Source organism: Leuresthes tenuis, unplaced genomic scaffold (genome assembly GCF_036924035.1).
Source record: "Leuresthes tenuis unplaced genomic scaffold, fLeuTen1.0.hap1 SCAF_10, whole genome shotgun sequence".
Lineage (NCBI taxonomy): Eukaryota > Metazoa > Chordata > Actinopteri > Atheriniformes > Atherinopsidae > Leuresthes > Leuresthes tenuis.
In genome coordinates, this window is record NW_027325364.1 from 23,254,015 (window position 1) to 23,277,704 (window position 23,690).

At 40.8% G+C, this 23,690-nt stretch overlaps 1 protein-coding gene across 2 annotated transcripts in view; it reads right to left on the minus strand.

Annotated features, from left to right (window-relative positions):
* Nucleotides 1-2,463: 2,463 nt before the first annotated feature.
* Nucleotides 2,464-23,690, minus strand: part of macf1b (microtubule actin crosslinking factor 1b) — a 29,412-nt gene continuing 8,185 nt past the window's right edge. The window contains exons 1-40 of one of the 2 annotated variants that reach the window (XM_072394800.1): nucleotides 22,070-22,804; nucleotides 18,402-19,138; nucleotides 18,156-18,212; nucleotides 17,866-18,036; nucleotides 17,163-17,329; nucleotides 16,905-17,064; nucleotides 16,723-16,807; nucleotides 16,210-16,454; nucleotides 14,739-14,858; nucleotides 14,522-14,629; nucleotides 14,198-14,416; nucleotides 13,612-13,815; nucleotides 13,268-13,499; nucleotides 12,932-13,158; nucleotides 12,720-12,842; nucleotides 12,530-12,631; nucleotides 12,082-12,183; nucleotides 11,781-11,945; nucleotides 11,454-11,609; nucleotides 11,164-11,361; nucleotides 10,820-10,948; nucleotides 10,540-10,710; nucleotides 10,276-10,431; nucleotides 9,974-10,180; nucleotides 9,748-9,867; nucleotides 9,479-9,648; nucleotides 9,230-9,389; nucleotides 8,951-9,145; nucleotides 8,540-8,665; nucleotides 8,079-8,222; nucleotides 7,718-7,906; nucleotides 7,427-7,541; nucleotides 7,109-7,275; nucleotides 6,808-6,970; nucleotides 6,459-6,613; nucleotides 6,294-6,368; nucleotides 5,943-6,060; nucleotides 4,926-5,071; nucleotides 4,434-4,554; nucleotides 2,464-4,336 (exon numbers count right to left, since the gene is read on the minus strand). In XM_072394800.1, coding sequence (XP_072250901.1) covers nucleotides 4,311-4,336; nucleotides 4,434-4,554; nucleotides 4,926-5,071; nucleotides 5,943-6,060; nucleotides 6,294-6,368; nucleotides 6,459-6,613; nucleotides 6,808-6,970; nucleotides 7,109-7,275; nucleotides 7,427-7,541; nucleotides 7,718-7,906; nucleotides 8,079-8,222; nucleotides 8,540-8,665; nucleotides 8,951-9,145; nucleotides 9,230-9,389; nucleotides 9,479-9,648; nucleotides 9,748-9,867; nucleotides 9,974-10,180; nucleotides 10,276-10,431; nucleotides 10,540-10,710; nucleotides 10,820-10,948; nucleotides 11,164-11,361; nucleotides 11,454-11,609; nucleotides 11,781-11,945; nucleotides 12,082-12,183; nucleotides 12,530-12,631; nucleotides 12,720-12,842; nucleotides 12,932-13,158; nucleotides 13,268-13,499; nucleotides 13,612-13,815; nucleotides 14,198-14,416; nucleotides 14,522-14,629; nucleotides 14,739-14,858; nucleotides 16,210-16,454; nucleotides 16,723-16,807; nucleotides 16,905-17,064; nucleotides 17,163-17,329; nucleotides 17,866-18,036; nucleotides 18,156-18,212; nucleotides 18,402-19,058 — 6,351 coding nt within the window. In that variant the 5' untranslated portion in view covers nucleotides 19,059-19,138; nucleotides 22,070-22,804 and the 3' untranslated portion in view covers nucleotides 2,464-4,310. Of the gene's footprint in view, nucleotides 4,337-4,433; nucleotides 4,555-4,925; nucleotides 5,072-5,942; nucleotides 6,061-6,293; nucleotides 6,369-6,458; nucleotides 6,614-6,807; nucleotides 6,971-7,108; nucleotides 7,276-7,426; nucleotides 7,542-7,717; nucleotides 7,907-8,078; nucleotides 8,223-8,539; nucleotides 8,666-8,950; nucleotides 9,146-9,229; nucleotides 9,390-9,478; nucleotides 9,649-9,747; nucleotides 9,868-9,973; nucleotides 10,181-10,275; nucleotides 10,432-10,539; nucleotides 10,711-10,819; nucleotides 10,949-11,163; nucleotides 11,362-11,453; nucleotides 11,610-11,780; nucleotides 11,946-12,081; nucleotides 12,184-12,529; nucleotides 12,632-12,719; nucleotides 12,843-12,931; nucleotides 13,159-13,267; nucleotides 13,500-13,611; nucleotides 13,816-14,197; nucleotides 14,417-14,521; nucleotides 14,630-14,738; nucleotides 14,859-16,209; nucleotides 16,455-16,722; nucleotides 16,808-16,904; nucleotides 17,065-17,162; nucleotides 17,330-17,865; nucleotides 18,037-18,155; nucleotides 18,213-18,401; nucleotides 19,139-22,069; nucleotides 22,805-23,690 lie in introns of those variants that run through there. The other variant, XM_072394801.1, reaches the window with a different exon arrangement.

The following is a 23,690-nucleotide window of genomic DNA, read 5'->3' on the forward strand; positions in this document are numbered from 1 at the left end:
TGTCAGATGAAGCCAACTACTAATTACAGTTACATAACAATTTAATCTTCATTCTTCCCTGTCCCCCAAATATTTATCTCATCTGGTCCATAAAACAATGAATACTCTCATTCTGTTTGAAATTAAATACCAGAATTGCATGCATGTTTTCTCAATTGATTAATCATAAAGTCAAAATGGAGATTTCTCATTTGACTGTAAGGGGACTCATCTCTAAATGGATTTTTATGGAAACATTAAGAATTAATGTGACTAAAATGTTCTATTTTTTTTATTTATTTCTAAACTGCTTCCCAGTACAGTATAGTGTTTGGGACACGGCTAATTTTCATATCTCTGTTCACGATCAATAAAAGACATTCACTCAAACAAAAAGGGAGCAAAAAGTAGGAAAAAGTAAACATAACGTATATACAAATCCTTTGATAAACCTGGGTGGCGATTTTCCAAGAAAATTGTGCATTCTGATGTCACAATTATGGTAAACTATTTCTTCCATCTCTATGTTATCTTAACAAAAAACTGATGAATTCAAGCTCAACGTCCCTGTTTTGGAGCAATCTCTTCTGCTGATAAATGTTCACAGCTAAGAGCTAGAAATAATTTTGCACTTTAACAAAAAGTCATTGTTCTAGATATTATTTTGGCTGAATGCAAGACAGTTTTAGTGAATGAAGGACTTCAAAACTATGAAAAATTCATTTTAAGTTATCTTGTTTTTTGGAACCCTATTGCTTGGGAATAAATAAAGTACTTAGGTTTAGGAATAAAAATAATGTGTATGTTTAGACACTAAAACAACTTGCTTTAGCTTATGCATCTAAACCACTTTGTTAGGTTTATCCATCAAACAAATTGTTTAGGTTTAAGCACCTAAACAATTTGGCTGAGTTTATGCATCTAAACTTCTTGGTTTGGATTCAACACTTCAACACAATTTACTTACCCTTGTGCATCTAAACACTAAGAATGTAGAAAATGAATGGATGAGTCTGTCATTGCTACCAAAGAGCTTTATGATAATACACTGAATACAGTGATGTCCACTCGTAGAATGTCAGAGTTGTATTGAAAAAAAATCTTGGCACCATAGGTATGGGGCTCTGCTGCGACCTAAAGTCAGAGTAAATATTTGTACAGAAGCATAATACTTTGCTGTCTTTCTCCAAACTGCTGGGCTCTGTGTTTAAGCAAATATGTCTGTGTTTTTGGTACTGTGTGCACTGTCCAAGTGCGTCAGAAAGTTTCACTTGTTACACATCAACAGGAGGGCAGCTTGAGGTGGGAATTCACATACTGAATTTCTTCTTTTGAGAATTGATCATTGAATAAGATGGTGCGTGCAAAGCACTGCACACCTGACCTTCAGCCTAATTCTTACAGAATAAGGGTGCTGATGATTTATTCAGCTTTGTATTTGGAGATTTTTTTGTCATATAGTGGACAATGTACAGTTATGTCTAACATGAGAGACTGAACCAATATATTTGTCTTTAAGATTTTCCTTACTGTTGAACATATAGTTTATGTGTCAATCTTACTTAGCAGAAACTCAGTAATACACCTCTTTATGAGTGTACAGATTAAATAACAGTGTAATCGAAACTGAGTAGAAATAAATCCAGAGAGAAGTGCTATCTGATTCTGCTGTAACCTCCAGTGCCACAGGACTGTTGGTTGTCTGTTATGTCTTTGTTTTACTTTTGGAACTGCGACTTTAATGTTTTGACTAGATCACAGCATTGTTCCCATCAGCAGCAGGCAGCTGTCTTCAGTCAAAATGACCAAAAACAGTTAGTTAAAACAGTGATTATTCAGATAATTATTAATTCATTAGTTGGTTAGAGATACAAGTCCAAGTAAACACTGATAAAAATATTCTTCTATATCATTGTAAATATGCAATTTAGGCCAACAAAGTTTGGCAAATGAGCCTTCATTCTTGTTGCTAATAATGTTTAATCCCATATTTAATCGCATTTCATGATTTCTTTTGTCCAAATCTTGGATTTTTACATGCTATTAAGGTATGTTGAGAGAAGTGAGCACACTGCACTCTATGTAATGTACTGCAACTGGTTAAGAGGGCTGTTTAGCTAACCTGTGTTAGCATGGTTCTGGTAGAAAATGAACAGTTTGCTCTCTCTCCATGTGTGATATGTCTGAATAATATAAACAGAATCTAGTTTGAGCTGTGTAAGGGCTGCCAATAGAGGTGAAAAAACAACCGGGAAAGTGACACCGACAACACATACTGAAGCATTTAGCAGCTCAGACGCTTTTTTGGCTAGTTGTATATATTTAGCCCATGCTAACGTGCATATTGGCTAGTATTAAAACTGAGCTACTGAGTTTTACTTCAGTGGTCATTTGGGTTGTCATTGAGCAGGAAGCCTGACAACGTCATCCTTAAAAAAGAAAAATTACCATAACATATCAATAATCGTCACAAATTGTTGCGATTTTATTACAAAACATTCTTTATACAAGAGTACGTAAAATTATTAGTGACATTCATCTACAGTTTCCCTACTTTAGACTTCAGAATGAGTGCTGGGTATAGAAACATTTACAGTACAGAAAGATTGGGGTGCATAGCAAGAGGAGTGAAATCTGGCTTCTGTGTTTAACACAATACAGTAAATTATCAACACTTTCCTAACATGAGCTGAAGAGAAAAAAGTACATCAACATGTAAAAACTGTTTTGACCTTAAAAAATCCCTTTGTCATCTGCATAGACCAAATACAATAAGCAACTGTCTTCAACGTTGCTTCAACAAGATAAAGTATAAAGAGAAGCTTACAAATACAGCAGTTACACTGTTAATATGTAGTATCAACTGGTCTATAACTAGACAGAGTATAATGAAGAGTATAAACCAGGCACAGTACAACACCGCTCAGCCTGTGCAGTAGATGAGGGTGGAGCTGCAGTTGTGACTTTGTCAAGAAAAATTTAGTTTTTGCTCAAACACCTGGTTGTTTGTTTCCAGAATCATGAATGACCTTGAAGGACAGTAGTTACGTATTTCTTGAACACATTTGAAGGTGGAGAAATGACCCATGCTAAGAATGAAGTAAAAATGTATTTGCTGATTTTAGATCCGAGAGGTGGAACATTGAAACTTTTCAGTTTCTGTTAAAAATGAAAAAAAGAAGGAAACTGTTTCATTTTCCAAATTCTGCTCTGTTCAGCCATTCATTTTCTACTTATCTGCATTTACATGAAGCACAGTTTTAAAAATTCTTTATTTCTATGAGACACAAACGAAGATCATAGTTTGTGTTTCAGCCTTAATCCTAATGACAACTTTCATTCTTATCAAAACAACATGTATACAGTAGTTGGACACAGAAAAGTGCATTTTTATGGGGAAAAAAATTACTAAACAAAACCTTTTCTAGGAATTTCAGTGTAACAATGAAAACAACACATCTACATGTTCACAGTAATGTTCCATAGAAATAGATACATCCAAAGGCAAAATCAGTCCTGAGAAAATAATCTCTACAAATCAACAATGGCCTGTCGCATGTCAGTGCATTGTTCATTACACAATCTCCAGTGTTTAAAATGTCCTTACAATGAAAAATGAAAACAGGTAACTATTAGAGTTCATGGTGCCAAAAAAGGTAAAAAAAAAAAAAACAACAGCGTGGCCCTGCCAACAGTACCATCCTCACTGATTGAAATCAAAACAAAAGTATCACAAAGCTGAAGGAGAGCGGACTGTAGCCTTCAGCGACTAATGGTTTTGGTATGTGAGGGTTTTATTTGGACACTCAGTAGGACAGTCAGACAGCATAACACCGCCACATGCCATCTATACATGTATGTGAGTTCTAGCTGTATGTCTCTTTTCAAACAGTTTGGCCAGAGTCTGGGACTGTCTGCCTTAGCTCATTTTCACAACCATAAAAGTATAGCAAGCTGAAGTAAAGCGACTCTGATTCAAGCGAGGCTCTGGATGCCATGCAATAAGTATCCATGCAGAACTTCCTACTTTCTAGGCAATCAGATAAATGTATGAAATGCAACGGGAGCAAAAAAAAGACTCAGTATTCAGTCATTGTCCACACAAAGACATTATCTTCATAGAGATTTCTCAGAGCTACAGACCCTTCACCATCACCTCAGGGGTCCTTTTTTTTAACTTTTCCTTCAGTTTTGGGTCAGATGTGACAGACTGTGTTGTTTCTCTGATCTTCATTCACTTTTTCTTCTGCTGGTCACCCTGTTTCTGTGCCTTGGGGCTGTATTTGGGTAGAACGCTGCAGCATACATGTGGGGCTCTGAAGTGGAGGTAATCATGTGGGCAGCCTCTCAGATTCGTCTGAAAACACAAGGAGGGGGGAGGGTTGACACACCATCATGTTACAAAAGTGAGTGGTGTAACTCTGCAGGATGCATGACAAAGCACATTTCCTGACCTGAGGGTGAGGGGGAGTTGTCCTCCCCTGTTGTGACGAACTGCAAATCAGAATCCAGAGCAGCTATGGAGCTCCTGGGACGGATGCACCGGTCACCTGAGAAACTCCTGCGGAGTAATGCCTAAATCCAGACAAGTTAAGTTAGTGTTTGTTGTTAAGTGGCTTAGTATTTTACATTTTTAAAAACAACTTCTTAAAATTAGTTTTTGAGGTTGAGGAGGCTACTGCTTTGTTAGAATCAGTGTACATTCCACATGCTGAAAGGCCATGAGGTTAAAGATTTAAGGTCAAAACAGCGTCATGTAAAATAAAGATAATGTAAATCAGTTAAATGTATACACCTTTCAAAAACAGAACACCATGAGAAAAAAAAGAGATTTCTCAAAACCACCTGGTTCTTTACATTGTGATTTTAACATGCAGCTTCAGTATCATTTGATTTCCCAAACAAGACACTTCTAAAGTGCGCTCGCTGCTTTTACTGTAGCTTGCCTTGCGTGTCATGGGGCTGGTGGGGGCAGAGGCACTGCTGTAGAGGCTGAGGCTTGAGTTGGACCTGCTCACAGTCAAACCCTTAGCGGTGCTTCCTGTTGGTGACAAGTACTTCTCCTTGATCTTCAGGTTGGTCCGACCTTTGACTGTTGGAAGCACAGCAAGGGAATTACATCAAAATACAGTCAAACCTGCTATTAACAGCCATGTCGATAAACCTGTAGATACAGTACATATTTAAAGTGGTTGTTGAAAAAAACTACTAAGAAAAGGACTGCCAGCATCCATTAATATATTTGTGAATAACTGATATGATGAAATTGATAAATATGTAGTTCATACTTTTACATTTTCTATCTCCTTTTGTCACTTTTGGGATGTTGAAAACAAAAAGAGTTTTTTAAAAAAAATATTAATTATGGTTGAACTATACTAATAGCACAAAAGAGGGCAACCTGGAAGCAAGAAAGTGAAAACCTAAGGCAATGTAAATATTTCAAAAATGACCCTTAAAAGTCCCTACGAAAGCAGATTTGCTGTTCAAATAATTTCACATGTCCTGTAGAGAGTGCACCGTTACCTGGCTCAACAGCCACAGAAAGGTCACTTTTCAGGTATGTTTATTCATGCTTACTCATGTTTGTTATTTTCTTTAAGCAATCTAAAAAGTTGTCTTTCACTGGAAAGCGTGTATCAGTTCAGCAATTAATGAAATACTGCTCAAATTTTCAGTAGAGCTAATTCAGAACAGCTGGCGGTGTCTGATCAGGCCACAACAACTGACCAGTCAGAGTCCCTCCCTGAGTTTTTTTTTTTTTGTTACTGCAAATACGAAGAGACACATAACTCTGTGCTTGCTGTTTAATGGGGATTATTTGTTGTATGTAAAATGACTACCTGGCATCAGAAAAAGGTTTATGTAACATCAGAGAGCAATGTTCTGCTGTACTCTCAACAACAGTGGTGTTATATCACGTTTGATTTTGATTTTTTTTATAAAGATGTGTTCTTACGCACCTCTGCAGGGGTCATTCTTGACCAGGAACTCGTCTAGAGCAGTCCAGCCTCCTCCGACTCGGACCATCAACGTGCTACGCAATATGCGAACCATCCGCAGCTGTTGTGAGTCTCCGAACTGCAGCAAATAAGAGAATGAAGATAATCCACCACAAGTGGATTGTCAAGGCAGGATGGTAACTTTGTCTTTGATGTATATGCATTGTTAAGCCTTCACAATCCACATTTTCTACAGCTCATGTTTTATTTAAACCAGAAAGTAAACTATTCATTTCCTGCATTTATGTTTTTAAAAACCTAAAACGGAACTGCTTTCATGCCTTCTGAGTCAGTGCCCATAAAATGACTCACCCTGTATCTATTGGCACTTATTTGCTCCACTTGGAATCTCTTGGGGCAGTTACACTGTGATACTTGTCGACTCACCTGTAGAGGAAATTATAATGACATGGGCGCCACCATGAATACACAATTCCAGCTGTTCCAAGTGTTTTCTTTTACGTGCTCCGCCCTTACCTCTTCGTTGATCTGATCTGCATCCAGTGTTTTCCTGTAGGGGTCTCTGCTGGGATGGAGCGCACTCACAAACTCATAGTAGTCTATGTAGCCGTCGCCGTTTATGTCAAAAATGTTAGCCACTGCATTCATCTCCAGAGAGTTGGTCGGAAATTCTACAGCAGTGGGGTGGAAGGCAAGAGAAACTTTAACTAGATTACATAGCTATTGCTTAGAATACTTACAAAAGCAAGTATATGGAGTACAGTGATGTCATGAACATCAATGCTACAAATATTTGACATTGCTATTGATTCCAAACTCATAAATCAAGGCTTAAGCATGCTAATTATTAGCAAGAGAGTCCTACTTGAGGCCAGGACATAATCGATTAACTCCTTCTGGCTGATCCGTCCATCCTGGTCCCGGTCAATGCTTCGGAACACGTCTAAGATCCGAGATTTTAAATGACTAATCCACTGTATGTAACGCTTTCGCCAAATATTGAAGTCAAAGTTAGCAAATTCCTCCATCTGCGGGGAAAAAAACAAAGCATTACAACCTCAGCTACATCTTGGTTATTACATAGTTTTGTAGCAGAGCTTTCCAACCTATAAAGCTACCAGAAAATATCTATATTTTACAGGGATTTTTTTAAAAGGCACAATAACCTCTCTGAGCATTTGCTGGTGTTGTTCCAAGCGGTTCTGTCTCGCCACAGCCATGTGCCAAAGTTTTTGCCACTGACTGACCAGCTGACTGAGCTGTGGGGTCTGCGGGTCAAGGTTTTCCAGGGGGACTGGTATGGCAGGCGGTAGCTTCATGGCGCTCCTCCTCTCTGGATGCAGAAACAGTCACATGGAAGTCCAGCAATCAGCCCACATGAAACAATACCTGCTCTGTGTACCTTCAGCTGGTCATCAAGCTGTCAATAGCTTTGACTCTTGTTCATGTATACAAATGTCATGCAAACTACACTGTTCTCTTACTTGTGAGTGGCCGCTTGCTGGGGGAAACCTGCTGTTTGGGAGCGCTCTTGTGTTTGCAGGATTTTGTGGCATGTTCGACCTCTGGGAATTTTTTGTTCACTTCCTCCATGAATACCTGTGGAGAGATGTGAATAGCTAATCACATGGCACCAAAAAGATACAGTAATGCTAAAAGTATTAGATTGTAAACCAGGTCAAAGATATACTGAGAAGTATCTCCACAGCATTGATTTTCAGGTCCAGTAAGTCTGTGCCCTGCGTAGCTCACTGCAGAGAAGGGAAAAATCATACTGTGTGCTGCTCAATCAGTTCTTGGTTCTGTTCTGTGGTCTCAGGCAGAGGCTCTTGATCTCTCAGGTTGAGAGCTTCCTCTGCTGAGGAGATCCAGTCCAATAGTCTCTGGACTTCCTCCTTTTCTGCTTCCAGTGCTGCCAAGCTGGCCTGGATCTTCTGGCCCTGCTGATGGGCCCAGGTCTGAACCTTGGGACAAAATTGCACATCGCTCAAATGCTGACATAAAATAATTCTGTGGAATACTGTCTCCTTTCATTTGACGTTATATCATTGACTTTAACAGTAACAGTTGACTAAATGTTCAAGTTTTTCATTGTACAAGAGGAAACTTACATTTCATTGGCATGACAGAACTCACCTCCTCATAGCGGGTCTTAGTAACACTAATCCAAGATTTGAGGGTGATTATGGAGTCCGGATGACAGGAAGCCAGTATCTCCTCACCCAGACACTGGATGTTCTCTAATTCAACTGCCTGAGCCTGCAAGGCACCCAATGACTCCTAAAAAAATGTATTCAGTATTTTATCTGTTAATATATGTAAATAACTATGTCAAAATGACTTGAACAAACAGCCATTTGTAATTTTTCTTATATGGGATGTAGTCTGCCAAAACAGCAGACATGCTCCAAGGGAAGAGCACTCGTCTTCACACCTGGGTTCAAGATCCAGCTTGTTTAATTGCCCTTGAGCCAAAGATTGAATCCTTATCAGAGTCTACTTGTTCTGTAGCAGCCCATCTGACCTCCCCAGAAGCCGATAAGATGGGAAGAATGAATTTACCTTAAGGAAGTGGCAGAATATCTTCTTATACTGACCTTGTGCTGTTTGCGGAAGGTAAGCAAAGCGTCCTCCCCATCTGGTATGATACCGCATTTCAGGATCCTCTCTGCCTCAGCGAGCCGCTCCATGAAAGAGTGAACAAGGCCGTCAAACTTCACAGCCTAAGGAGAATAGAAGAAAACAACCCAGAAGAGTTTAGTCTGTCAGGTCACTTTTCACTGTTTACTGGCAAATTTTCCAGCAAACTGGATGTTTTTATGAAATTTTATGGAAATTGTCAAATGAAAAGTCAGTTTCAGTAGAACATATCCTATACCAAAGGAAAAAAAAACAAAAATCAGATCAGCTTTATAAACTCAAACCTAAACTTTCACTTATACCTAAACCTCACAACAGCCGTTGCACACACATGAAAGTTTAGGCGCTTTGCTGTTTGCGGGTAGTACCTGCAGTAGCGCAGCCTCCAGCCTGTCCTGCTTGCTGACTGACAGTTTGCACACAGCCTCCCAGCGGCCTCCCAATTCCTCCATCTGTTCCTGCAGCCAGTGAGCATCGGCTGTGCTGCTCCTCGTCAGATCTCTCACAGAGCGCTTCAGAGTCCTAATGCATCCAGCTCGTTTCCCCAGCTCCTTCTGGAAAGCCTGAGGGACAAATATCCCAATAACTTTCCATTTCATTTCCTTAAAGAACTGGCCTGAATACATCAATTTGTGTTATAGCCATACCTTATGTTTGTCTATGAGATTGTTGACAATGTCTTTGTCTCCTCCAACAGGAACATCTTCAGCTAGTTGGGGCTCTGCTCGATACAACCAGTCGTTCAATGCATGCAGAGCATCAGTGAATCTTCCTGAGAACAGCAGTGCTTCCTCCAGCTTATGTTGTCTACAAAAAAAAAACAACGCATACAAAACATGGTTTGTTTGATCATGAGAATATGCTGTTTGGTTGTCTGAGTTAGCCCAGCTCTGTACCTCTCCATGGACTTGCCACTGATAGTATCCCATGTGTCTTTAAGTTCAGCCAGAAGATTCTCCAGATGCTGCCTATCATGGCCGCTTTGGGCTCTTTCGTGGAGGCTGCGACCCCTCTTCAGCGTGGCCTCGTACATCGGCCTCTTCGATCGCAGCAGTTTCTGAAACTCCTAATAACAAGAGTGATCAATTAATAGGTGATAAATATGTGAACAATTAAAGTACAAGTATATGCAACCATGTGTTATCGATTGAGTGGGATACTCTACCTTCTGTTCAGTCAGCTGTTGCTTAATCTCTTCATGGGACACGGCAATCTCTTTATGGGTATCTAATGTCTGTTCTACCTCTGTCATCCAGTCCACAAGGAGGCGCCAAGATTCATTAAACTGAAATATGGGACACAAATACAGATATTATGTGTGTCACACTTTAAGGTGAACTTTGGCATAATTGAAATCCATCCGTGAACACGGCAGTGAAATGTTCCAATACCTGTTTAGCATTCTTTTTCACATCCTCCAGCATCCTGCCTCTCTCTGATGCTCGGTGCTGAAGCTTTTTGTATCGATCCTGGACGGTCGTGATTAGGTTATGAATGACATCACAGTCCTCCTTCCTGCTCAGCTCTGTAAGCCTACGGCCTGTACTCTCCACTGACATCTTCTTTTCATTGTAACAATTGACCTCATTCATCAAAGTCTGTGCAGCGAAAGAGATTTTATGAATCGAAAAAAAATCATAATCAACAAGAAAAGCAGCAGAATGGGTTTAAAAAAAAAAAAAAAAAAACTTACCCTGTGATCTTGCAGCTGTGTGCAAACTGTGTCCAGAACAAAGCTGGCAGGAGGAAGAAGCCCAATAGACTCCTCACACTTGCTCATCTTTGTGAGAATTTCCTGAATGTTGCTGTGAAAGTCCTTGGCCAGACTCAGTCCCTCTGTAAGCTTAGACTGTGAGAGGAGCATTACTTTCATATGTAATAATACACTTACCTTCATAATAACAAGTAGGTCTGAAAATGAATCTAACTGACTTGACATTAGGTGAAGTTAAATTACCTTCCTCTCCTGGACTTTGCCATAAACAGATGCCCATTTCTGTTCAAGAATAGATAAGCTGTGCTCTGTGCTCGACCCCCGCACGACATTGCTGCTCTCCAGCATCCTGTGAACGGCATTCTTCACATCTGTGTAGGTGTGGAGCTTAGAATCCATCTCATTGCACAACTCCTATGATGGGTTGAAGAAAATGAGTACAAAATCATTTCCACAGGAGAACAAACATAAGTTTCCATGACTTTATCTTCTTATTGTACATGTAAACTTTAATTAGCCTTACTAAGTGTGCATTAAGCCTTTCATTTGCAGAATCCGGCATGCCCCACATGGTTTTGGAAGAGGACAGTCTCAGGTCTGTGTTCTCCAGCCACTGTAATAGATCCTGAATCTCCATTGTAACATCTTGAACCTGTAATAAAACAATACATCCCCTAAATAAGGACATAAAAACTGAAGAGCAATAGTAAATAATAAAGAAGTTAAAATGGTTAGGTTGCATTATAGCTTTGATTTTTTTAGCTGTAATACAGAAAGTCACCACAAGAGGTCCCTGCGAACTGCATATTGCTTTTCAGACTACATATTACTTTGCTGTATCTAGTACCAAATACCAAAATGTTTCACCTGGCTCAGTCTGTTCTCCAATTCCAACAGCCTGCGCTCAGTCTCACAGCGGACAAACTCCCAGCTTTCATTTAGATGCTCCAACAGAGACTGCAGACCATGTGGGCTGTCCCCTGACCCAACCTCCAGCAGCCCCCTGCCTACCTGGTTGAGAGACTCGATTGTGCGAACATGGGACATGACATCATTCCGCAACACCTTCAATAAGATAGAAGCATCAGAGGTTATAGATTTAGCTTCATATTGTCTGTTTCAAATGCTTTGCTTGGAGCTGTAGGTTGACATCAAACCTTGTGTTTGGCCAGCTCTATTTCACAGGCCTGCAGGTCAATGCTGACTGGCTGGCTGCCCTGCAGTTGTTCAGCAGTCCTGGAAAGCCACGTGTGCAACTCATCAAGTGTATTTTGGAACTGACCCAGACCCAGCAGAGCACACTCCAGCTGATGCTGCAAATGAGTGGATAGAATGTTTTCAGGTGATTAGAACTATTTATAGCAACGACTAAAAACAAAACAAGTAAAATATTTGATGTGGTTGTTAAAACTGTGGCAATATCGAAGATAAAAGTGGAATATTTAGCATTAATGTACATACTGTACCTGTTCTCATTTTCTTACCTGTCTGCTCACGGTCTCTGACTCCAAGGTGTCCCAGCGCTGTCTGAAGTCACACAGCGGTGAGACGGAGCCTGGGCGCTCTGAGCCTGGAGACAGCCGGCACACAAAGCGATGGCTCAGACTTTCTATCTCAATCTTCTTCTGGTAGAGTTCCCGCTTAAATTCCTGAGGCAAAAAATACAGCACACATCTTGGAATAACATACAGTTCAGTTTTCTGCCATGACTGTATTTTACTTTAGTTAGGTGTTTTGAATTAGCCTTCTTGCAGTTTAGAGGAGTGCTTTAATGTCTGAACTCACCTTGAGATCACACAGCTGATCTTTCACTGCCTCCAGGTCAGTTCCTACCATGAATTCCTCTGTAGACCTCAACTCAGCTGACTTTAACCACTCAAATAGGCCCTATTAGCAAGCAGAGACAGAGTTTGCATGAAATTATAAAATAATACAGTTGATCTTTTTCATGTTCAAAATACTGTCTCGTTAAGTTTACATCATTAAGTTTATTTGCATTTAAAAGAGGACCACACAATCTGTCATTCATATAAACAAAGTAAAGCTGCAGGGAATCAGAACTTTGCCAAAGCAACATTAGAAAACACTACGGCAGGAGGCCAGAACACTGCTTGAGTTGGGAAATTTTGGCCAAAGTTTCCTCTTTGATGTAGCTATGGTGAAGGAATGTCTGTTGGTTTGTAGGTTTGAAAATATATATAAACATGTGTTTGTGCTGTATACCGATACCGACCTGCATCGTGTCTTGATAATGCAGTGCCATCTGCAAGGCCTCCTCGAGCTTCTTGTGACTTTCATTCCACAGTTTGCTTAAGTTGTTCCATGTGCAATAAAGCTTTAAGACCACAAAAATGCAAGGTTTTATGTTGGAGAGAACAGCATCAGCATTTGAAAAAAATATTCAGTTTAGATAAACGTCTTACCTCATCCAGGCTTTTTGTGACATCTGGTTTGTCTGTATCCCCACATGCTGACATCAGGTCCATTCCCAGAACACCAAGGATGTCCAGATCACCCTGCAAACTGTCAATATCCTCCCTGAGAGACTACACAGTGAAAGGTTGAGATTGGTTATGTCGTACCTTTTTATAACAATGACTTCTGTATATATGGTCTAAGACAAAACCAAACAAACCTGCATAGTTTCAAGGCTCTGGCGAATTGTTTCAGAGTCCGTCTGACTGGCATTGAGATCCAAAACCGCCTGCTGAGAATCACTGAGAGCAGTCGTCACTTCGCTGATATCGCTCCAAAACTTCATGGCGAGATCCAAGAGCTTGAGCAACCAGCTCTCCCTCTCCTGGGCTTGATTATGTGTCTCATCCCACTGCTCGGACAAGCTGGTCACTCGATCCTGAATCGCTGAGAATACAAAGAGATACAACATTAATTTGAGCTCTTTGCATACAATAAATAGTATTTACACTTGTAGCTCTGTATGTACTGAGACAATGCCTGGGAAGAAGATAACCTGCGCCAATGGATCCATTTCCTGCTGCCTGAGTGTTGGCCAGCAGCTCATCTGCCTGTGTTTTGACACTTCTGAGCCCCAGCTCCAGCTTGGAAAGCTCAGCAAGGGTTTGCTTATTGTCTTGCAGCTGCTCCTGAATCCTTGGTGTGAGACCTTGGAGTGAGGTGGGCGTCTGAATGCGGCTGCAGAGGCGGTCAAGACTCTCTCTAATAAGAGTCATTCTCTCATTCAACTACAAGATCAAGAACAGACATGAAGTTGTGTGGCTTTTAAAAAAAATTCCAATAGAGTGTATTTACTGGACTACAAAATAAAAAAAAAACAAATAAAAAAATAATCCATACTTGTGTGAATCGTGGCAAGGACTCTTCAAGTAGATTGGCAGTCTCTTTGACATGATCTCTGATGGCTCTATGCTGCTCCTCAGCCTCTGTTGCCTTATGATAGAACTGGTCACCCTGAATGGGGTTTAGCTCTAACAAGCGCTTTGCAAGGGAGCATAAGCGTGCAATCAAAGGACGATGTTCTGCTATAGACTCTCTGAGACCCTTGGCAGAGAAAAGAGAAGAATAAATTTAATAACATCTCAGAAAATTTTGGGTTTTTTTCCAAGAAAGAACCTGATTTGAGTCTAATCCCTAAAATAGGAAGAAAAGGATTAGAAAAAAATCATGTTGCATTTTCAATGGCACATCCGACAAAATGGAACCACCATTATACTACAGTATTGAGAGGAGTAACCCTGTCATCAAGTAGATTACATTCATGAACTGGGCTTGAGCAGACCAATTCTTTTAATTCAGAGAAAATGGTGGCAAATGGTGAAGTATGAAAGGACTTTTTTGTTAACCAGGACAAAGAGAGGTAATGGGGGGAAAAAAAAAAGAAAAGAAAATGGCACTCCAATTTGAAGAGGCAAGTTTCTCCTACCTGTAAGAGGTCTTGTTGTTCCCGAAATGCTTCATAGCTTATTGTGCTCAGGGAAAGCTGGCCAATGAGTATCTGAGTTTCCTCTAGCCAAGGTGAAACCTCAGTAAGGCTTTCAGAGAATTGGACAAGAAGAGACTGAGCATGCTCGAGCTGCAGGACCACATGGGCATTGGTGGCTGAGGTGATGTTACATTGTTCCTGTAAGGCCTCCACTGGTGTCTACATGGAAATATATACCATGAAAAAATGCATTTGAGCCCTCCACCAGCACACCTGTTTGCTTCATATATAAAATAGTATCATTATACAAAGTTACAAGTTTACCCGAAGATCTCCAGCTTCTCCTTCCTCTCCGTAGCTCATCAGGATTTCAGCGATCTTTACCATCTTCTCGATGTTGAACCTGTGCTGAAGAATTTCTACTGCTAAAATCTATGAAAGAAAAATGCTGTCAAATTAAATTCAAACTTACACAGACTTTCTTTAAAATGTGAAGACATATTTATTTAACTCGATATTTATATTAATACATTGTACTGACCTTCTGTTCATAAAGCTGCTCTGCAATGAGCTCTGGATCCAAATCAATGGTTCTCAGCTTTTCAAGACTCAGCGCAGTATTTTTGTACCAAGCCATCTCCTTTACCACCGCCTGTTCCAACTGATAATAATATGCAATTTCTTAGACTATCAATGGCAACATTGTCTTTTCCATATGATGCTAATATTTCTTAAGTCAAACATCAGTTTAGGGCAAACCATCTATAGGATTTTTACATTACATTTTTAATTATGTAGAAATATTTTAAAAAATTTTAACAACTGTGTGTTGTTCGAAAAATGTGCTCAAATACAAACATAAAGTAATATAACTGTACTGTAACGAGATAAAAGCAAGAAAGCTTCTGGGAAGCACCTGAACCCCAGTGTTTGTATTAGCATTACTAAAGTCATAGCCTAATTATCGAACAGCAGGAAGAACACAGGTGGGACTAATCCCATTAATTGAGGGATCTGCCTATGACAAAATTAATTACAGCCTTATCTTCCCTGCAGTTATATAATTCAAATGTTGCATGCTTCTAAGGTTAAATGTGACAGTTACGGCAGATAAAACAAAAAGGTCCCATGGTGTTATCTGGTAAATATGTCTACATTAGTAAAATGTAATAAACGTAATGTTCGTCTGGTCCGTAGGTTATTAAAGCTGTAATGTCTGATGACATAGACAGCTTAATGGCAAAGTGCAAACACACTTAGCTCAACTGGGTGCTAGTTAGCATTGATGCAACTTCACAGTTATTAGCACACTTTGCTTTGAAAATAAATACATTCTCTTTTGCTTTGACTAATCTCGTTACCTAGTTTACTTAAAGTTAAAAAAATTGAGATTATTGGAAATATAATGTTAACATGTCCAAGGTTTCTTAAATAAAATGTTATTTTGCTGAACTGCAAAATAATATCTTTTTTCGCTTACATGCTAACTGTTGACCTAAATGGCCACAGTTGTTTCTGTAGCTAACATTTCTTATGTGAGGTAATTAGGGTGAATAAAGAGTGAGCGTCTAAGGGCAGTTACCTGTTATTTCATTTTATTAATTTATAGCATGTTTAGCTGAAGCTGAAGTGATGAGCTAACAGTCCCAACCTCTTTGCCAGAAGTCAGTGAGGTTTTAATCTATCAGCTGTGACTATGAATCACAGCCTACCGATCTTGATTACTTTTGTTTCTAGTTTAACCTTCACATTTTCAGTCCTTTGTGTAGTAAATTTGTGCATGATCCCCCTTGGCTTGCATAGTTTCTCCAGGTGCTCCAGGTAAATGTTCTAAAAACATGTCTGAATGATTTGAATGGTTGACTCTAAATTGGTCTTTGGGGAGATTATGATTGTGCGTGGTTGTTTCTTCGTTAAAGCATGTGATAAACTGACAACTTGTTCATGGTGGAAATCCCCTCTTTACTGTCAGGCATAGACAGAGCAGAATATATAGGATATGGAAACATTACCCTCTGTCTCTCCGCTGCACACAGAACTGCATCTCCAACATGTGTCTGCGCCGCTGCTGCTCCCAACAGCTCCCTCTCAATGCGACCCAGCCACAGGTGGAGGTCCTCCTGGCTAGAAGTGCATCGGCTGGAGGCTTCAAGGGCCTGCTCCAGCCTCTGCAGGACGTCCAGACTGCTCAGACTCAGAACGGAGCAACGAATACGCAAAGCATCCATCTTTTCCTGTACTTGATGGGCTTCCTCCTCTGAAATGAAGGATGAATTGCAGGGATGAAAGGATGAATTCATGTAGGAAGACCTGCATAATGTATTGGTTTCTGATAGGTGGGGCTGAAATTGGAAACAGTAATGTTGATTTGCAACTTAGATTGAGTTTACATAATGCACATTTATTTGTCAGATTTGACTAGTACTACCTGGTATTTGTTGATAGTTGGTCATTTAGAGGATTTTTACCATAGCATTTTGACATAAACACTACAGGACTGTGCATATTAATTTTATAGACATTACCTGAAATAGCCTTCATTAAATCATGACCTGACTTCTGTATTTTCCCTAGTTCAGCAGTTTTGACTCGAATCTCATCAACAACAGCCTTAAAAGAGTGGGAGGGAAAAAGTTAGATCTCTCCACTGAAGCAACATAGTTGACATTTATTAATTAATTTAGATTATATATGGTTGATTTCTAACCTGTGCCCTTTCTGTGGAATCTGAGAGATGCAGCATCACTCTCTCTGCGTTTCGTAGTTCACCTAGGGTCTGTTCCACAGATATGAGCCATTGCTGCAAGCTGTCTACTCCTTCTTCAAACAGCTCGGCTTTTGGCAGAATGAGCTCCAGACTCGCCCTCCTACCAGAGTTTTGGTAATTGTTGAGTATGGTTTGAAGAGAATGATTCAACAAGCCTTGGCTGAAGAAAGTGTGACATTGCCAGTAAAAGAAGCTGACCTTTTCTCTGCCTCCAGCTGTAAGGCCTCCCACTTCTGTTTCAGAGTGGAGAGCTTGACCTTTGCCTGTTCCCTTTCCTCTCCTGGGTGGGCCTCCACCAGCCGATCGCCATTCAGCATCATAGAGTCCATACTACGCCTACGGTCTGTTAGGAGGCGCTGCAGGAGCTGTGAAACAGAACATCTTAGCTAGAGTCATAGTTTTATTGACTCAAATGATTGGTTTTTACATGTAGCACAGTTCAGTGAATGTTTTTATATTACATATGCATTTTGGTTTTTGAGAAGACACATCCCCTGTAGCAAGAGTTAACATTTATCAAATCCCTATTCTTGTCTCTTGCCGGCTTTTGTGTCTGGTGAAGGAAGCCTTGTCTCATGTTTCAGGCTTACGTCAAGAACCAAACAGGTTTCACCTATTCTGAAGAGTTTACAATAGGTGGGATTGCAGCTGAAAGATAATCTGCTTTTCTCATACCCTTTCACAAAGACTTACTGAAACTCATTGTGACTATAAATGCCACCCCTTCACCACTGAATAAAGCAGAAGTTCTCTAATAAAGGAGGTGGTTGAGCATTTTCCATGGCCTCAGAACACCTTTCTTTAGGTTAATCTTTCAGATGGATTTTACCAGCTTCAGTATGATAGTACATATGCTTTCTGGAACAAGAAAAGAGGTGATGTAATGTTCCAGATAACAAACCTTTTGTTCTTGGAGCTGTGCTTTCACCACTTTGACCTCTGATGATGGGGGTTTCTGATTAGATGTGAGTTCCTCTATCTCACTGACCCATGTGACCAAAGCATCCAAGTTTTGGAGAAACATTTCAGAGTCTGTTGACACATCTTTCAGTGCCAAGGCAGATTTTGTTCCCTGAGGAAAACCGATAAAATAGCAACTTAAGTATGACTAAATGAAAATAGGCCTATGATTTGAAGAGAAACAAATCAATTTAGGTGCTGCAACACAAGGAGAGTAAGCATTCAACATACCCTCCACCTATCCAGACTGGAATCTTGGTCTGAACCTGAGTGTCCATCAGTTTGAAGCTGCAAGGTAAAGACAGTTCATGTGATATGTCAATTCATCAAATTCATCTTGTGAAAAGACCCACCACCATATGATACAATTGGCTGCTATAAAGACAGGTGCAGATGAAAAATATGAGTGAAGATGAAATGAAAGACTAAAATAGAAGATAGATGCCATTTGTCATATTTGGAAGTCAGTGATTTAACCTCAGCAAGTTCTTCTGCGACACCATTCAGGACTCTAATGGTTCTGGTAACTATAGGGGTCCCTCCTTTATCTCCAGAGGGATACTCTGTAACTTCCACAATCTCTGTTACGGTTGTCTCTGTCACCTCAGTCACCTCTGTGACCTCACGTGATGCCACAGTCTTCCAAGACCAAGGGCTTCCTTCTCTAGAGTCTCGCCTGTGGTAGCTGGCCCTCCTGTCTGCAGCACTTGTGTCTGGGTGAGCCAGAGGAGATCTGGCAAACTCAGGAGGCACTGTCCTCCTGGTTAGAGTCCCATTTCGGGACGTTTTCATTGGAGAAGGGCTGCTGTGCCAGGCATTTTCAAGAGTGCTGGTACTCCTGATTGTTGAGGCAGGAGAGCTGTGAAGAGTTTTATCCGAAATCGGAGTACGTGCACCCTCCTCCCTCTTATGATCAAGTTCTTCTGTTTCCTTGTCTCTCTCTGCCTCTCTTTTCTTGTTGGCATCCTCTCTGGGCTTATCTTTGAAATCCTCTTCCTTTTTGGCCTCACCATCTTGCTCAGGGGGCTGCCACTCTTTTTTTCTGTGGTAGCACTCCTTCAAGAAGCCTTCGTCTGACCTCACGTGCTTGGATTTCTGGCCCAGGCAGCTGGGACGGCTGATGAGGTTACCCATAATCCTTCAGCCCACAGGCTAGTGAGGTAAAAGGTGAAGTAAGGCCCCTTGGCCATGCATGCAGAAGATCCCTCAGCTACCTAAAATAAAACAGGGGGGCTCAGAGTTATCATGCAATAAACAATTGCTCTTTTTGTAAATAAACAACATTTTATGACTGTTCTTTCTTTAAAAACGTAGCTGCTCGTTACATCTCCAAAAAATGCCTATAAGACTAATTAAAAACCATCTCTTTCATCTTTAATGTGCATCACTGCTCTATACTTGAAAGTGAAGGACCAGAGAGAAGTACAAGGATGGGGAAGATGCTGGCCAAGTGCGTCTACATACTTGGGCAGCATATTCACCATCCTTTTGTCTTTTTTCTTTGACCACATGCACGCATCCTCTTCTCTATCTCACATCATCAACCAAAATATTCTGGGCTTAGAAATCAATGTGACAAGCTTGTCGAGGATCCTACAGTTGAGCCTGGCACAGAAAGCCCAGTGGCAAGCAGCCAGCACTGTCTGTAACTCAGCCTGGACCAACCCTGGGAAACCCGCTTAGGATCTGATCAAATATGACAGCCATAAAAATGCAAATATCGTCTCATTTCTCTAGTGTGTCAACACAAGGAGGGGTGACTGGGTTGTGGGAACATTGTCAGGAAAACAAAATCAACAGCATATCTTACAATATGTAGTAAAACATAGATGATTGTTGACAAATGAATGATTTTGTATAAAGGTCAGCAACTGGAGTTTTGTAGGACACTCTTATTGATACATGTTGCAAAATTTGGACTCCAACAATGTTCTAGTCAATGTCTAATGTGGCCAAAATTAGCATATTACTGATAACCGTTTCAGACTGTGTCAGCCTGTCTACCTTCCCCTCAGCTCAGTGCCTTCATTGTTTTGACAGAGGGGTTAAAGGTGAATGTAATTATCTTGGCATGGAGGAGCTGAGGTGAGCCCATCAGGAGATCACAGTAAGGGTTCCTGTTTAAGCTGGGTCCTCCCTCTGAGTTAGGGTGGGACTGGTCCATTCAGAATTATACAGGTCAGTTCAAGTCACGCTTGGTGACTAATGATCTGGTGCTGGCGAGGGCGATATGGGTCAGTTAGGAGGAAATTGGGACATTAGCTCCTCCTTTTTTTCCATGATTTGAAAATGCCAAAAGAGGCAGCTGCCCTGTGCTGCATGGATAGAGTTAGATGTTACAGTTATGCCACTGGCAGACAAAATTATGCTGAACATGCAGCTCTTTTATCTTTGCCCGAGGTTAGACAAAGAAAGTCTGCAGTTAGGGTAAACCTCTCATTGTGCTACGGTCAGATTCTACGCCAAATTTGAATGAAGTCTTATTTGGTTGTGTAACGATAAAAATAATTTAAGTGTAACAATTTAAGAATGAATTTGAATCAAGGAGAGTCCAAATATGACCTGCTTTGATATAACGGCTCCATGTGCATTAGGCTAGTAGTCACATACGTCATGTATGTCTCGGCTGAGCAGATGATGCAGTCCAGGGGTCCACAGGGGAGTACACAGTCAGATCAGAGAGTGGTGCCCAGACAAAGCCCAGCCTCAAGATCAATGATTACCCAGTTAGCTCAGATCACTGCCCAGCAGTCTCCTGAGGAGAGCAGAGAGTGTCTGTGGATGTGTCCACATGGGTTAACAATTCATGCCTGCTTACTGTACCACATGTGCTCATCTACTAAATTACATGGTTTCCTCTACAGTGATCTCACAGCTATATATATATGACAATGTCTTAAGTAGTTTTATAACACGATACATTAACAGCAGGGTGCTATTTTAACTAAATATGCTTACAAATGTCCATTTTCATGATTTGGAATAGAAAAGGCCACTCAGATGCTGATATAAATAAAGCAAAAGGAGGGCAACTATTCAGACTTACATTTTCTAAAATGATTACAAATGTGACACTGTCAATAAGACTTAGTCCTGTAGTTGATATATGCCTCTCACTTTATATCTTAATGATACTAGAAAGAGAACCAGGGAACCAGGAAACTACTCCACTGTTTATTTAATATTGCAAATGACCTAACCATTCCATCACTTAACCTTTTGCGAAATGGCCATCAATTCAGACCAGCCCTCTCTCTGCTCTCAGCTGTGATTTATAACACATGGCTCCAGTCCATTCTGGGGTTAACTGGATTATGACCACAGTATAGAGGCCTTACCATAGTATAGCAAGAGAAATATTAAGTTAAAGACCCTAATGTTGTTGTGTAAAGGAAGAGCATATTTCAGCATTATATTTTATGTTCAGTTCCTATTTTCTTACTCTATCTTCTCAGTGTGGGTGACATTTATTTAAGTGTGAACATAAAAGGGGTTTTGAGCAACATCTTAAAACAAGATACAATTAGTTATGTTAATCTCGTTTATCAATTCAGATTATTCAAGATGCAGTATGTAGGTGGATTTGTAATTAGGAGCAGAACAATAATCATCATTCACAACAGTAGAGCCCCATAATGTTGTCTCACTGTTGTCTGTTGGTCTCTCTTAATGGAGGACCTGAAGTAGTAATCATTGTAGTGGTCCCTAATCAAAGATGGCAGCTGCGCATTCACCCGTGAGACTCATAACATTTAAGGGTGGATATAGTACAAGGTCCGATGTTTTCTTCCAACAGGCCTGTGAGTAATCAACACAAAGCTTCTGTGTGAAAGAAATATAACTGGGATTTTGGAAAGATGAATGTCTGCTGAGATATTTGAAATGTTTGACTAAATTAAATATACTCACTTCAGAATGATCCATTCACACTGATGTTTGACTTCTGGAATATTTCATCCGGAGCTAAACTAATATTTCATAAAGTAGTTAGAATAAATGTAAAAGCCTCAATCTGAATGTATTTTCTGTCACATGGTTCCCTGGTTCAGTCACTGTCCAACAAAGTCCAAAATCAAACTTTCTCTGCGCCAATCCTGAATTAATGGCAGTTTTGGTGGTTAGAAGCTTACGTTAATTGCACTTACCCTGAAGCAGAGCTCAACCCAACAGCATGAGTAAAGGAATCCAGCTAGCCCTCAATCACCATTCAAAAGGGAGAGAAAGGGAAAAAAATCCAGCTTTGTTTGAGCATCCTTTGAACGGCCTCCCAGCTCCAACATCCCAAATTGAAGGTACCTCAGACACATGCACATGCATACTCCAACCAACACACACTCAATCAGTCTACTTATTTACACATACTCCCATGCAAACACACTTTCTAAACACACTCACACATGCCCTGATAACTCATGCTTTTCCGTTGCCCACAGTCACAGGCAAACAATGTCCTCCTCTCCCCTCACAGTGCACCCCTCCCTTCTCTTCACTTCACTTCTCCTCCCACCAGCTCTGCTCCTCTCCCTTTCTTCTTTGTTATGGGAGCTGTGATAGAGGAATTCCTTCCTTGTTAACGCCACCGATGGGATAGGGCGCCCAGATGAAGACAATGTATTCCAACGGCTCAGTTGAACTCCCACAGTTCTCAGCCAAGAGTTTTCACAAGGAGGTCAGATTGTTCCCGTTCCATGTAACGCCACAACGGCTGCATTCTCATCCACACTGCCCCGGCTCAGGTTGCTCCTGTACCAGGCAGCTTGGCGGCAAAGTGCCCTCTTTACCTTCATCAGGCTTTCTTTCTTTTACTCTCTCCCTCTTCCAACTAAGCCCCTCCTCTGAGTCTGACTGTGGCTCAGAAACTCCACGCTGCTTCTGCTTGAAAAATGGGCTGGGGGGCTAAAAAGGAGAGTTTTCCAAAGACCCCTGGGCCGCCCTCGAAACATTCACATGTTAAGTGACAGCTGCCTTAGCCCATTCCCTCTGTGGATGGTGAGGGAGAGAAGTGCAGGGTACAAAAGAAGGGACCCACACCCACCCTGCTATCCACCCACTCACACATTCACCCCCACCCCCTTGCAGTCCCTGATTCCCCATTCAGAGTTAGTACAGCAGTCTCCACAGCAGCAACAAAGACTACTAATTACTGTAAAACATCTCAGATTACTTTTCAACTTACTTCCAGTCGTTGCAACCCAAGCCTTTAAACAAAGAGGCTGAAAGCAGGAGAAATGGGATGATAATTCAGGGTCTTTTCTATGCTTTTGGCATGGGAAACCAAAATAAGGACCCCCAAGGGGAAGGTCCATCATGGCCCATTTTTTAAAAAGTCACAATATTTGGCTTAGAAATGTCACATTGCATGGCAACACTATTGAACCACCATTTACACAACTTTTGTTTAATGATACGTCAAAGTAGCACCAGAAATATCTCTGGACATGATGTTGTTTGCAGGTGCTCAGTAAACCAGTAAGAGTCTTCATACAGGTTACTGTCTCCCAAAAACAATTACAGCCACAATCCTGCAGTCTTTATTCCACTGCTCTGTCTTTGACCAGCCAACCAAATAATTAACCAACCGACTGAGCCACAAAATGCATGCTTGATGGTGTAGTACAAACTCTGTTTCTACTTATGTCTTATCAGTAAACATAGTTGTGCATTCAGATACCTACCAGTGTTACAAGTGCTGTACTTTTTCAATCCACAATTTCTCCGTGTTTCTCAGGCACTGTTACCAGAGAAGACAGAATCTCGCAGCACGCG